We start from the raw sequence: 14,206 nt of genomic DNA, 5'->3' as shown, positions 1-14,206 counted from the left end.
TCAACAAGTGCGGATTGTAGTGCACCCGTTCCCGCACCTGTATTGGTGGTGTACAGTGGAGAAGAGACAGACGATGATGCAGCCGAAACAATGACGTTAACAGCGGGGAACGCAGCCAAAAACACACTGATGGTTTGTGCAGAGCCAGAGGACACTACGCTACAGATCTCTCTGCAGGAGACGAACCTGCATGCCAACCAAATTTGCGTTCTTTCCCGACTAGAACACTCATTGGAAAAAGTAGGTGAGACTTTTTTGAGATACTAAACAAAGTGGTTTTACATGTTGCCAAAAAATACAATTTAATTGACTGCTTCTACCTGGTAATAATGAGTGCGAAAAGGAGCAAACAACACACAAATATTCCTCTAAATCTGGTTTGAAAAGACCCACATTTTTTTGGGCGGCAGCCTTGCGGCCGCCACCAAATGGTCCGCCCCCTGGCACACCCTGGCTTTCTGTGGCACACCCAATGAGCCGAGTCTGGCACTCTGGCTATGCTACTGGTTCTAACAGATATACTGGATGTACAAGTTCCTACCTGTCCTATTATTTGCCTTTTCGGGCTAAAACCTGACAATATAAAATCCAGGTCTGTACAGCTTCTTTTAAACCTTGGTTTTTTGTCTGTAAAGAGAATTATCCTTCTAAACTGGAAGGTACATAAGCCCTCGTGCTTTGCTTTATGTAAGATTATGTAAGATGTAAGATTTAAAGATTATCTTGATCTTCTAAGCATGGAAAGAGCGTCTAACCTGTTCCTCGACTGCGACAGGGGTATGCAGGGACACTGGGACATTGCACGTGCCTTTTTTGATAAAGACAGACACTATACCAATATGCTACTGTAGATCCTCTTGATCAGCACTATAACTGTATAACCATGTTCTAAGTGTTATGTGTTGTGTTATGTGTTGTGTTGCCACTGTATACCTGTGTACGATAAACCACATCATGTTTGTAATTTCCATTGTACAATCCCCCTCCTTTACCTCTCCCCCTTTACTTTATTTTACCTTGTTTACTTGTCTGTGTATAAAAAACGAAATAAAAATATAAATATTAGAAATTAACATTGTTTAATGGGATATGTCTTATAGACCCATATGCACTGGCGCTGTCAATTGGCCAAGCCTAGTGGCCAGCAATACATATCGTGCATTCCTTTATAACTGGGGATAGCGTAGATAATTATTCTGTAACTTGCAAAGATATATTGTTATGTTGATAATGCACACAACTCAATAATGACATTATGTAATGTTACTTGGTCGTTAACTAACCGAGCGATGTGGCCAGCCTACAGTTTCAGGCAGCTTACCTGATTATGAAGAGCACTACAAAGTCGGGCATTTTTAATGATGTCCTCGTTCCAATCAGTTCAACTCAATAATGACATTATTTAACGTTACTTGGTTGTTAACTAACCGAGCGATGTGGCTGTTACTAGCAGCCTACAGCTACAGCTTACCTGATATGAAATGAGCGAGCACTGCAAAGTCGGGCATTTTTAACGATTTCCTCTTTCGGCTTGATTGATTGATTGATTGATTGAAGTGTTTATTTCGAATATGAAAGCAAAATAATAAATAAAAGCCATTTCAGAAACAAAGAAAAATAGAATATATACATATTCGAAAAGGAGTGGGAAGAAGTAAAACTTATTAACTCCCACCCCTTCTCCATAAATAATAAATAATAACAAGCTTCCTGGTCTAACCCTGTCTATATACTACTGTGTAATATTTACTAGTAATTCTGTTTCAGATTATATAATAATATGAAAATATAAATATAATATATACACATCATACAATAACATGTATACATATATACATATTAATATACACACACATTCATATATTTATCTAAATATATGACTACAATACTCATTATATACGCATATTTACACACTCACACACATGGAAAAGCAACAAGAAAATAACCCCCAAAAAATAAAAATAAAATAACCAGTACCCTTATAACACCTAGTGATACCCAACACCTCCCTCATCCCTATAACTTGTGAAGATTGTGTCTTTATACCTACTTTTAAACTGCTTGCAGTTTGGTTGCAAAGGCTTGCAACCAAAGACACCTACGGTTAGCATTAAAAGCAGTATGAGTTGACGGGATTCGGTAAAACTTTAGTCCTTGCTTTATAGTGTAACAGATTGTTCAGTGTTGTGTTCTATTGCGTGTGTGCGAGGCTGTGTATGTTCCCTCGAGTTGCGTAGAACAGGATATGTGGGGAGAAGCTTGTTATAACGTTACAGCCTGGCTCTATCGTTTATTATTGTATTAACCAAGTGTGAATAGGCGGATCCGAATACTCTGCTACAACAGCTTTCCGATTCTGGCATCGCACTGCACAACACGAAGACATGTCTTGCTCGAATAGTTTTCGGGCCACTGGAAAACTACTTGACAGGGCTGCGCAGAGTCTGTCTTTCTGCCTCCGTCTTGCGCATCTGACGCTGCTTGTTGTCATTGTGACGTAGGCGTATAAGGGGTCTATTGGAAGAATGATACTTTTGACAGGACATAGTGCAAAAAAAATGAAGTCTTCCTTATTTATTTATTTTTCCATGTTCCCCCCATAGTCCCACCCCTTCCCAACCCAGAGTTCATGAGAGCTATCAAACATTGGCTAGATATGACCTTTGTTCTGATACAGTGGTCTGAGCATCCTTATTTTTATTTAGCTACCCCAACTGTCAGTGTGTTGTCCCCACAGTGGTTGACTGACTACCATGGCTTTGAACATCCCTGGTGTGGTTGTGGTGGTGCTGTTCTACCTCCTGGTTCTGGGGACGGGGATATGGGCCTCCAGGAAGTCCAGGAAGGCTGAGAGGAAGTGGCAGGGAGACAGGACAGAAGCAATTCTCCTTGGAGGCAGGGATATCAATTGGGTGGTGGGAGTTTTCACCATGACTGGTAAGTCGTTCTACTGTATGGGGGCAGATCAGCTGAATTTGACCCAGAGTTGGTGTGAGCAGCAGTCAGCCGCAGTTCTGTTTGTGTAAGATTGTGTAATCTGTATGAATGCTCACCCAGATTATGGCACAAGATATCGCTAATACTGTGTACATACTGTGTATGTATAAACATTTGAACTGTTAAATGAGGTGGAGTGCGCCTTATAAGCCCTCTGGGTTTTCTTTGCCTCCTCCTGCACAGTACTCCTGTCTGTATTTTAGCTCTGTAAATATCTCATCTGACTTGTCATTTGAACTGTCATAATAATGCCTTTGTATTGTTTCTACTGTGCGAATAAATAAAACCTAAAAACCTAAAAAACCTAAACCTAATGTTCCATCATCCATCCACATCCTGTGTATTGTTAAATGTTTCAGCATAATGTGTAGCATTCCAGACTTGATGGGAATATTCCATTTTTAATGACAGTGCTGTGTTTCTGTGCCTGTGTGCATGCATCTGCATGTGTTGTGTATGTGTATGTGTCTGTATCATTCTTGCAGCTACATGGGTTGGAGGCGGCTTCATCCTTGGCGTGGCCGAGGCAGCGTATTCTCCTAAAATGGGGTTAATATGGGCTCTTATGCCCGTACAATACGCTGTGTCCTTCATAATTGGTGAGACCGTCACACAATTCAAGTCACTCCATGGTAGCCTACAGTCTGCTATTCTTGGTCATGTCTCAGTCGAACCAAGAGAAATATAGATTCATAGTACAATGTTCATTTCAAATTTCTTCATAGCATATGCTACATAGACTAGTACATATACAGTACCATACACAATTCTGAAACTTCTGATGCCACCATTCAATTACTTTCATATTGAATGGTGGCATCAAAGCGTGCAATGTAATGTACTGACTTGTATTTCTTGTACTGTATGCACCGTTAGTGTTTATAAGCATGTTACTTTCAACAGTCCACCAAAGCGAAAATGGTCAAATAAAATGTTAAATGTACATTGAATATGCTTGTTGTGGCAGCATTGGTAGGTGTATCGACAACTTGCATGATATATAATATAGAATGATAGGACCTGACATACTACGCAAGTATGGTGCTGCACAGTGCAAGATATACAGCAGAAGAACAAAAACAACAACAAAATACAAAGAAACTACTAGTTTGGATGTACCGTAATTGTTAAAGGTCTGGTGTCATTTCAGAAGAGTAGTCACTATTCTTTTGATGACAATGATTTATTAACATGAGCAATTATATATTTACATGTGATCAATGATTATGAATAACAGATTATGAATGTTCAATGGTTATAAAAAGTTCAAAGTCTTTGGCGATTAGACTCCATCACGACTCTGAGACGTCATGCTGATGTCATCGTGATTATGGGGTAGTGAAGCCATGAGTTGAATAGGATACCCCCCCCGTGGAGTCTAGACCTGGTGGTGGTGAAATACATAGTCACCCAAGCCTTGCAGGTCTGGAGGTCGGTGGTATTGAGACGCGTATCAGTTTGTATGCCGACGATGTAATATTATACCTACATAACTCGGAAAAATCGATCCCCCCTCTCCTAGAATTAATCACCTCGTTCGGTAAGTTGTCTGGCTACACAATTAACTGGACAAAGAGCGACTTTATGCCTCTCTCTGATGTCACACTCTTGGCTAGGGACCACCTCACCTATCTTGGCTTGACCATACCCAGAGATCCTAAATTAGTATTTAAGTTGAATTTTGGTGATTTTGTTTTAAGAATGTATAGAAAACTGGAAAATCCTGCCCTTGTCCATGATTGGTCGTATAAATTCAATTAAGATGGTTTCACTTCCCAGGTTCCTCTATATATGTCAAAACCTTCCCATCCTTCTTACATCGACTTTTTTCAAGAAACTGGACTCCATAATTCTGTCTTACATCTGGAACTATAAGAATCATAGAATTTCGAAAATTCATTTACAAAAACCCAAGTCCGAAGGTGGGCTGGCCTTACCAGTGTTTAGGCACTACTACTGGGCTGCGAATGTTAGGGCCCTAATGTTTTGGCTTCAAGGGACTCCTGGCAATATTTCTCCCGGGGCCCCCCTGTGGCTGAAAATGGAGGCCAGCTCTACTGGCAACTCTTCCCTGCCAGCTATGCTATTTGCTAAATTAGACAACCCTTTAGAACATTTTAATTTAAGTTTTGTCATGAAAAACTCTGTCAGAATTTTAAACCAAGTTAGGAGTGTTTTGAGTCTACCAGATGTTTCTGTCCATACGCCAATTTGTTTCAACCACTCTTTTTTGGCTCCATGGTCAGACAGACACTATCATGCCTGGAGTGAGAAAGGGCTAGTTTCCATCAAAGACCTATACATAGATGGTCACTTTGCATCATTTGATCTGCTGAAGAGGAAGTTTGGGTTGCCTGGCACGAATTGGCTCAGATTTCTTCAAGTCAGAAATTATGTTCGATCCAAGATTCGTACCTTTGAAGCACTCCCAAATGACCATGCTTTTTTTGATGTATTGCTGAGCCCTCCTCACTCCAAGCATCTAATTTCGAGATTTGTATGTTTGTTTGACAATTGCACCACGGCCTCTACTGAGAGGATTAGAGAAGCGTGGCAGGGGGAACTTGGCATTGACTTGTCTGACATTATATGGGATAGGAGTCTGTCTGTGATACAACTCGGCTCAGTTAATAGTAGACACCAGCTGATCCAATTTAAAGTTACCGTACTCACCGTCTTCACTATTCGAAGCAGAAATTGCACAAGATTTACTCGTCTGTCTCACCACTGTGTGACAGGTGTCGGGTGTCGGAGGGCACTCTGTCTCATGCCTTTTGGTCGTGCCCTTTACTGACCGGATTTTGGGCCAAAATATTTGATTGGTACTCTAAGGCCTACAAAATAACCCTTCAGCCGGAGGCAGAACTCGCCATCTTCGGCTGCTCGGAGTCCTCTCTGAACTTCCCTACAGCTGTGCAGCAGTCTCTGTCACAGGGGACAATTGTTGCCAAGAAACTCATTCTGCAGAAATGGAAGTCCCCCACTCCCACCCTGTTTTCAGTTGTGGTTGGCGGACATGATCTCCATCATACGAATGGAGAGACTCAGGTTCTTGAGGACCAACTCACCTGGGAGATTTCAAACTATTTGGGACCCGTTTCTGGCCTACCTTGACGAGGTTAGGGGTGATGGGTGACTCGCCCGGCCGGTCTTCCTCCCTCGCGTGGGATCCCACTCATTTATATATGTATATATTTTGCAAGCATAATTTATGTATATTTACAAGCTGTAACTGGTGGCACTAGTGTATGTATGTTTTTTCTTTATTTTCTTTTACTGTATCTGTGTTTGTTTTTGGTTTGTTTTTCTGTGTTCTAAAAAATCTAAATTGCTAAATAAAATATATTAAAAAAAAAAGATATACTGTACTACTGATTTTGTAATGATACAAAGCTGGTTGAAAATTGGCGGAGTGTTCATTTAATGATGTTTCATCCACTCTTTAAGGTGGTCTTTTCTTTGCCAAGCCAATGAGGGACAAGAGGTACGTCACCATGATGGACCCATTCCAAATAAAGTATGGAAATGTACTGAGCGGTGCACTAGTGCTGCCATCCTTGCTGATTGACATCCTGTGGTGCGCCTGCACTCTGACTGGCTTAGGTAAACACAACTTGGAGGTTAAAAAGACTTCAAAGTTCATTCAGTGGATGCAAATAAAAAAAAACATCTGTGTGTGTGTGTGTGTGTGTGTGTGTGTGTGTGTGTGTGTGTGTGTGTGTGTGTGTGTGTGTGTGTGTGTGTGTGTGTGTGTGTGTGTGTGCGCGTGTGTGTGTGTGTGTGTGTGTGTGTGTGTGTGTTTCTAACAGGAGCAACTATGAGTGTGATACTGGACTTGCCCTACTCCTACACTGTTTTGATTTCTTCAGCAGTGGCCATTATCTACACATTGTTAGGAGGCCTTTATTCTGTGGCTTACACTGATATCATCCAGCTGTCTCTTATATGCATCAGTATGGTGAGTTACAGCACCTTGTTGTCCGCAATAATTCAACCTCTTCTGAGAAAGGTTATTCTACAGTAGATAAGTTTTTTTTTTTTTTTTTTACCAATTTCTTAAGTATTTCTAAAGTGTTTTTATCAGAAATTTTAGAGAAGACTGTTTCCTTGCAACTTGTCCCCCTTTCATGTGGTGTTCCCCAAGGGGTCAATTGTAGGTCCTTTATTATTCTCTACCCACATGCATGCATCCCTTGTGGTACATTATTCGTAAAGATGGCATCCATTCTCATTGTTAAAGTCGAGGTGAACCCGTTCGTCATGTGCATCTGAGTCCGTTTCAGACTGAAAACAAATTGAGAGGCGGACCATATACGGTGTCGATTATTTGATTTGACAATTCTGAGGACTGGCTTTGGCATTGGCCAATCCTGGCGTGTTCCACCCCCAAATCGGGTGGGATTCAGCGTGTTGTCGTGCTACGCGAGTGGGATCCGCGGAGTACCAGGCAGCCAGGCTGCTTCGTGCCGAGTGAGCGAACAATCCGATGCATGGGTGCTGCCCGCCCGCCTGGAAACTCCCAGAGACGACCCCTGACAGCCAGGGAGGCTGTCAGGCACGGAGGCGCCATGGCCGTAGCTAGCTATGAGACTAGAATGATATGAAGAGAAAATGTTTAAGTCTGATGATGCTTTCATATCTCATTAATAATACTGTAACAACACTTTCACGAACGTTAGTTTGGAGACCTAATTTACCTGTTGGGCCATGAACTAAAGAAAATTACAGCTTGAGTTTACCCAAAACTAGCAGTTAGTATGATCAGTTTTTTTTTTTTATCAAAGACACTAACACAGTAGGCTACATAAAATAAGTGCAGCAGAAATGTCAGATAGATCGGACCACCGTGTTTAACTACGTTACAGTTATGGCTGAAAATGACAACAGAAATAAACAATAAACTAGTTGCTGATTATCTCCGGAATTCAAATCAATCGCCAGTTGTCTACTCTGAAGTGACTTGACTGTTGTTAGCGTGACGTCACGGTGATTTGGTCTATTGTCTGGTTTTTGTGCCAGGTGATTCCACCATGTTTAATACTCTAGAGAAGGTGATCTTACCTGGCACAAAGACCAGAAGTGCAGTACCCTAGGCTATGTTTCACCATTGGATGCCAGGCATCAGATTTGGGCACAGGTGTGAAACATCTAATGGTGTTTATAGTGTAAGTAATATACTATATTTCCTCGCAGATACTGCAAACTGTCATTTCTCACCTAACCTAGCTGAGACAATGAAAACTAATGACAACTGTAATGAAAACTAATTGGAAAGTGTGTGTGTGTGTGTGTGTGTGTGTGTGTGTGCGTGCGTGCGTGCATGCGTGCAGGTGGAGAGGGGATGGATTTGGTAACTTGAATAATATCACAGAAATTGAAATAGTAATTTATTACACTACTGGGTAATGGGGAAAGTAAGTGTTACTGTAATGTGTTACTGAATACACCCAGCGTCATTGATTGACATTTTGGTCACAGGATATTTTTCAAGATTTTCTTCCGGTGGAAGAACTACCATTTAAATCATACATTTTTCTGCCCTTCCCTGTGTCTTTGTTATAGTTAAATGACCTTTATGTGGTGTGGCAGTCTCATTCTCATGACCATGTAATTGATGTGTGCAGTGGATGTGTGTCCCCTTCCTTCTGCTCAACCCTGCATCCATAAACATTGCCCAAACGGCCTTTAACCACACATACCAAGCCCCCTGGATAGGCACTTTGGAGCTGGACCAAGTCTGGAAGTGGATCGATGACTTCTTAATGCTGGTGAGCTGAAAGAGATGATAATAATAATAATAATAATAATAATAATAATAATAATAATAATAATAATAATAATAATAATAATAATAATAATAATAATAATAATAGAAAGGACTAGGGCTTTTCAAGCTTTTTCTTGGGAATTTCTTCGGAACTTCGAACAATCTCTTTTCTATTTACCTATGTTTGTTAATAACGTTAACAGGTCCAATGTAATGCAGCTATCAACAGCTTTCATATACAGTTAACTTAAATACCCCAACCCCCCTTTTTATGCCTCAGCCAGCGGTAGCCAGGCCCGAGGCATCATGGATCTGGGTTGTCCGTCCGTCCGTATGTCCGTACGTACGTACGTATGTGCGTCCGTCCGTCCAATGTCCGTTAACGCGATATCTGAGGAACGCCTTGACGGAATTTCATCAAATTTGCCTTAAACATCCCCTTAGACTCAAGGATGATCTGATTAGATTTTGGTGGTCAAAGGTCAAGGTCACTGTGACCTCTCGAACACCATTTTCAAGCTTGTTAACGTGATATCTCAGGAATGCCTTGATGCTGTTTCATCAAATTTGCCTCAAACATCGACTTGGACTCAAGGATGAACTGATTCGATTTTGATGGTTAAAGGTCAAAGTTCAAGGTCACTGTGACTTCACACACCCAATTTCCAAGCTCTGTAACGCAACATCCTTGACGGAATTTCTTCCAATTTGCCTCAAATGGTGATTTGGACTCAAGAATGAACTAATGGCGGAGGCATAAATCCACGGTGCGGTCATTCTAGTTTATATATATTTTATACTATTATGTTACCTTCAACCTGCATGACCTGGTAACAGTATACAAACATTAGGTAACTAGACCTTTGTAGTTATAAAAAAAAAAGAAGAAAAAAAAAAGCTTGTCGACATAGTTGATCTTTGTTCTCTCTGTAATCAAAATCTGGTCCACAAAAAGAACAATATTGAAAGATCTGGTAGATATTGCAATGAGAACGAAAATGCGTGTGGTTTCTCTTCCGTGTATCATCCTCCTTCATAAATGGCACCATATTGTTCCCTACTATGACCACTTCCGTTGCGTAGAATCAAAAAATGTGATAAGGGTCTATTCCCTTGGTGCTATCATTCCCCCCTTCAGTTCTCACTTGTCCTTTTTGATCTCTTTCCTAATGCTCTTTCATTCCTCCACTTCTCCATCTTTTCTCACCATCTGCCTCCTCTAACTCTGATCTCCCTTGTCCCAGGGTCTGGGTAGTCTGGCATTCCAATCCTTCCACCAGAGGACGCTATCTGCCTCCTCCTCAGCAAAGGCCCAGGTCACCTGCTATGCTGCTGCCCTTGTCATCGCCATCCTGGGAATCCCCCCTGTTGTGGTTGGGGCTGTCGCCGCCTCCACAGGTGGGAAATCCTATAATAAAATTGCATAGGTGGACGGGCGGGTGGTGTCTGTCTGTCTGTCTGTCAGTCACGATTTGTGTCACATTTTGTGAGAACAGAGTGCAAGAAAATGGATGGTTCCACAAATCTGTGATAGCCTAGATGTTAACTAGAACAAAATGTCAACAAATAAAGTTGTAGCTTCTCCTGTCGTCCAGACTGGAACCTGACACTGTACGGTTCTCCATCTCCATGTGAACGTGGCGAGGAGTATTTGGTTCTCCCACTGGCCCTGCAATACCTCACCCCGTCTTACATCTCCATCATTGGGATTGGAGCTGTGGCTGCTGCCGCCATGTCATCCACAGACTCTGGCCTGCTGTCAGCAACTTCTGTTTTCTCTTTCAACATCTACAAGAACATCTTGCGTACACAGGTGAAGTACAGTAGTGGCTCAGTGTGTCTGTGGAATTGTGGTTTAGGATTGGTTTTGGAAAGCACATATGTATAAATGAAGAATTAAACCTTTCTCTGTGAACGTCCCATCCCTTTCCTTCCCTTCCCTGCTGTGTTCCCAGGCGTCAGACCGTGAGATGCAGTGGGTGATTCGGGCCTCAGTGGTGGTGGTGGGTCTGGTCAGCACAGCTCTAACCTATCACAGCACCAGTGTCCTGTTGTTCTGGATCCTCGGAGCAGACCTTGCCTACACCCTTATATTCCCCCACCTGGTCTGCGTCCTCTTCTTCAAGGTGTCAAATGGTTACGGGGCCTCGGTGGGTTACATTGCAGGGCTGACAATAAGAATTTTGTCAGGAGAGGAGTCGATAGGTCTTCCTGTTGTTCTTCCTCTTCCCGGTTGCACACTGGAAGATGGCATCTACATCCAGCGGTGCCCTGTCAGGACAACTTGCATGCTCATCACCTTTACAACCATCTTGGTTTTCTCTGCCCTGGCTTCCTTCATGTTCAACCGTGGCCTGTTACCTGAGAGATGGGACCTGTTCAAGGTCAAATGTCATGTTTCCGCGTTACCTGTGGAGACAACTGGAAGCAATGCAGCGTGTGACGAGAATGGACGTGGAGTTGCTTTACAGCCAATGCTACAGACTTGACTTTTTGTGAGGCTTGTCATTTTTTTCTGTTTGGAGTAAACTAAGATTTATGTTGCCTTTATTTCAACCTTAAAGGATGGCTTTCCCGTGGGGAATATGAATATATATTAAATCTCACGCCCTAAGGTTTTCGAATCCGTTGAAATTTTTGAAATTGCTTGTTCACTGCCTGACCTATCAACCATCTCTCACATTATTTCCATGACGCTCTGACGCAAAACGCGTCGGGGCGACAAGTCCAACCTTGCGGAAGTCGAGCACCTATCAACTACAGTGTTGTGGGCCTGTGCCGCAATGGTCCCGCCGCCTCTAGAGGTCCTCCACGCCCCTTCAGAGGTCTTGAAGAAAAACAAAAGGCAGCCATCTTTTTCCACCGCCTAGCCTACGGTAGCTAATATTAGCTTCCCATAGCTCCTTGCAAAGAGACCATATCTCGGGAACGGAAGCACGTACAGACACGGGACTGGCGGCATTGGAAAGCTCGTCAAATTGTACATCTAGTAGTAGGTGCGTTGAAGTAACGAAATCAACGCTGAGCAATGTACCCGTTTTTACACATTTTTACATGAAATAGTTACAACATCAGATGCACATAACTCCTTGGAAAATGCCTTAAAATGCATGAATTTTTTTTTATGAAGACATCTCCCGACATATATACTTCGGTTTAAATTTGGTGCAATTTGGAGGCAATTTTATTTTTGATTTTTTCTTGTTCTACTAAATGTTTTTATGTCGAAGCCTCCTTCTTCTTCTTCTTTGACTTTTATGGCGGTTGGCAAGCATATATGTGCATTACCGCCACCTACTGGAGTTTGATATCAGCCAAATGCCTGAGGGGTGGGCGTGGAAACGAAGGCCACGCGAGCCCAGTGCATTGTGGGAAATGTAGGATTTCGGGTCCCCGCACCCGCCCCTCCCCTCCACCCCCCCTCCACCCCCCCCCCCCCCCCCACACACACACACACACACAGAGTGGATTTCGGTTGATATCTCTGGCTGTGAACAAGCAATTTCAAAAATTTCAACGGATTCGAAAACCTTAGGGGCGTGAGATTTAATATATATTCATATTCCCCACGGGAAAGCCATCCTTTAACTGCAAACTGTAGCCGATCCTTAAAAGCTCGTTTTCCCCCCCTCTGTAATCTTCTGTGTGTGGTCAATACAACACTGTACGACAGATATACTGTAGTAGGCCTATAGTTAATAAGGAACTTATATAACAATTTATTTCCCTTCATCTATGAACATATAACATACTACTGTATCTAATCCATTCCTCAGTCAAATCTAAAAATTAATGTGTGACCTGCAGGCTACAAATAATGGCTATATATTTGGTTTATTTCTGTCTTTGTCTTTGTCTTTATTTAAGATCCCCATTAGCTACAGCAGAGCTGTATGGGCTGATTTACATGTATGTGCCACCTCAAATGGAATTTGAATTGCTCAACTTGAATTCGAAATTTTGAATTTTGAATTTGAATTGCTCTTTTTGAATTCGAAATTTTTCATTTTGAAATTGAATTGCTCTATTTGAATTTGAATTTTTTCATTTTCAAATTGAATTGCTCTATTTGAATTCAAATTTTTTCATTTTGAAATTGAATTGCTGTTTTTTATTTTGAAATTTTTATTTTTTAATGTGAATTGAAAAACTGAATCTGAATAGCATAATTTTAAACTGAATTTATTTGCTTTGAAATTATTCAGTTTCCACATTCCTATTTCAAAATTCAATTCAAAATTTTCAGAATCTTGTGTTCAAAAATTTCAACATGTGTGTGCGCCATCCGGGTCACCAAGGAGGAAGAGGAGGAAGGAGGAAGAGCAATCGAGCGCTGATTGACCTAACTCCTTTTTGGCCGAGGCACCACACACACCCACTCCCGCTAGAACTATTTGGTCTTGTTGTATTCAGGTTCGCTACAATCATAGAAGACCACTTTGAGTTGAACAAGGATGTTTATACAGTATATATCATTGAACAGTGTGAAAGGGCATAACTCATTCATTCAGTCAGTAGTCTGAGTTAACGTTGTCTCTTCTTCATGGGAAAAGCACTCTTCTTCCAAAGAACTTTTATGGAAAGAAATGACAGCTCCATATTGCCCCATTGCAACATCAGCGCCCAGCAGCCTCCGCCATTTTTTATTTTTGGAAGCGTGACAGCGCCAAAAGAACCTCGCACAGGCTCGCAGTGGTCAGCTGCGGTAGCGCGGGGCCGGGCCCCTATAATCAGCCTCTCTAAACAGTAACTCAACGGGAGAACACTCTAAATTTCGTGGATTCACATCTTTTCTGGGCGTACTGCAAATCTTGATTGAAGTGGTGTAGTGCAGGGATGTAAAACAACAACCATATTGTGGAAACTAAGCAAAATTTTTCGTTTTCTTTGTTTAGTTTTTTCAAGATAAATAGCTAATGCGGCTGTCGTCCACTCCGTCAGAAGTGCGTTGCCGTGGTTTTAACCTCGGGTCCTTTGCATTTACTATTTATCTTGAAAAAACTAAAAGAAAAAAACGAAAAATTTTGCTTAGTTTCCACAATATGGTTGTTGTTTTACATCCCTGCACTACACCACTTCAATCAAGATTTACAGTACGCCCAGAAAAGATGTGAATCCACGAAATTTAGAGTGTTCTCCCGTTGAGTTACTGTTTAGAGAGGCTGATTATAGGGCCCCGCGCTACCGCAGCTGACCACTGCGAGGCGCATTCTGTTTCCAAAAATGCCCGGAGTGTCGTCTCTTTCCTTCCATGCTCTTTGCTTCTTCTACGAATTTGTAGCCCTCTTAACATTAACCCCAGTCATACTGCCGCCCTGGTGGCAGGTTATGGATAATGCTTCTATTCCAAATATAAATCAATACAAATCGCTAATAAATGCTAGATAAAAGTCAAATGTATCTGAAACCACTATAAACAAACATGCACAGTGTCAAACTCAA

General features: G+C 41.8%; 2 protein-coding genes across 2 annotated transcripts in view; one reads left to right on the top strand and one right to left on the bottom strand.

Annotated features, from left to right (window-relative positions):
- sorcs3a (sortilin related VPS10 domain containing receptor 3a) overlaps positions 1-14,206 on the bottom strand; it is a gene marked incomplete at both ends in the record, with an annotated part of 256,176 nt that overhangs the window by 159,098 nt on the left and 82,872 nt on the right. The window lies entirely within an intron of this gene.
- On the top strand, positions 523-12,567 carry LOC310793571 (high affinity choline transporter 1-like). The gene is made up of 9 exons (XM_083655385.1): positions 523-592; positions 2,738-2,937; positions 3,483-3,596; positions 6,445-6,600; positions 6,807-6,955; positions 8,622-8,765; positions 10,009-10,162; positions 10,360-10,577; positions 10,720-12,567. Exons 2-9 carry the CDS (start codon positions 2,754-2,756, stop codon positions 11,251-11,253), a joined length of 1,653 nt encoding a protein of 550 aa, XP_083511511.1. The 5' UTR covers positions 523-592; positions 2,738-2,753; the 3' UTR covers positions 11,254-12,567.

Source organism: Poromitra crassiceps (assembly GCF_964638095.1).
Source record: "Poromitra crassiceps genome assembly, chromosome: 19".
NCBI classification, from domain to species: Eukaryota; Metazoa; Chordata; class Actinopteri; order Beryciformes; family Melamphaidae; genus Poromitra; species Poromitra crassiceps.
Note: the sequence above shows the minus strand (reverse complement) of the source record. Positions and strands in the feature narration are given on the sequence as shown.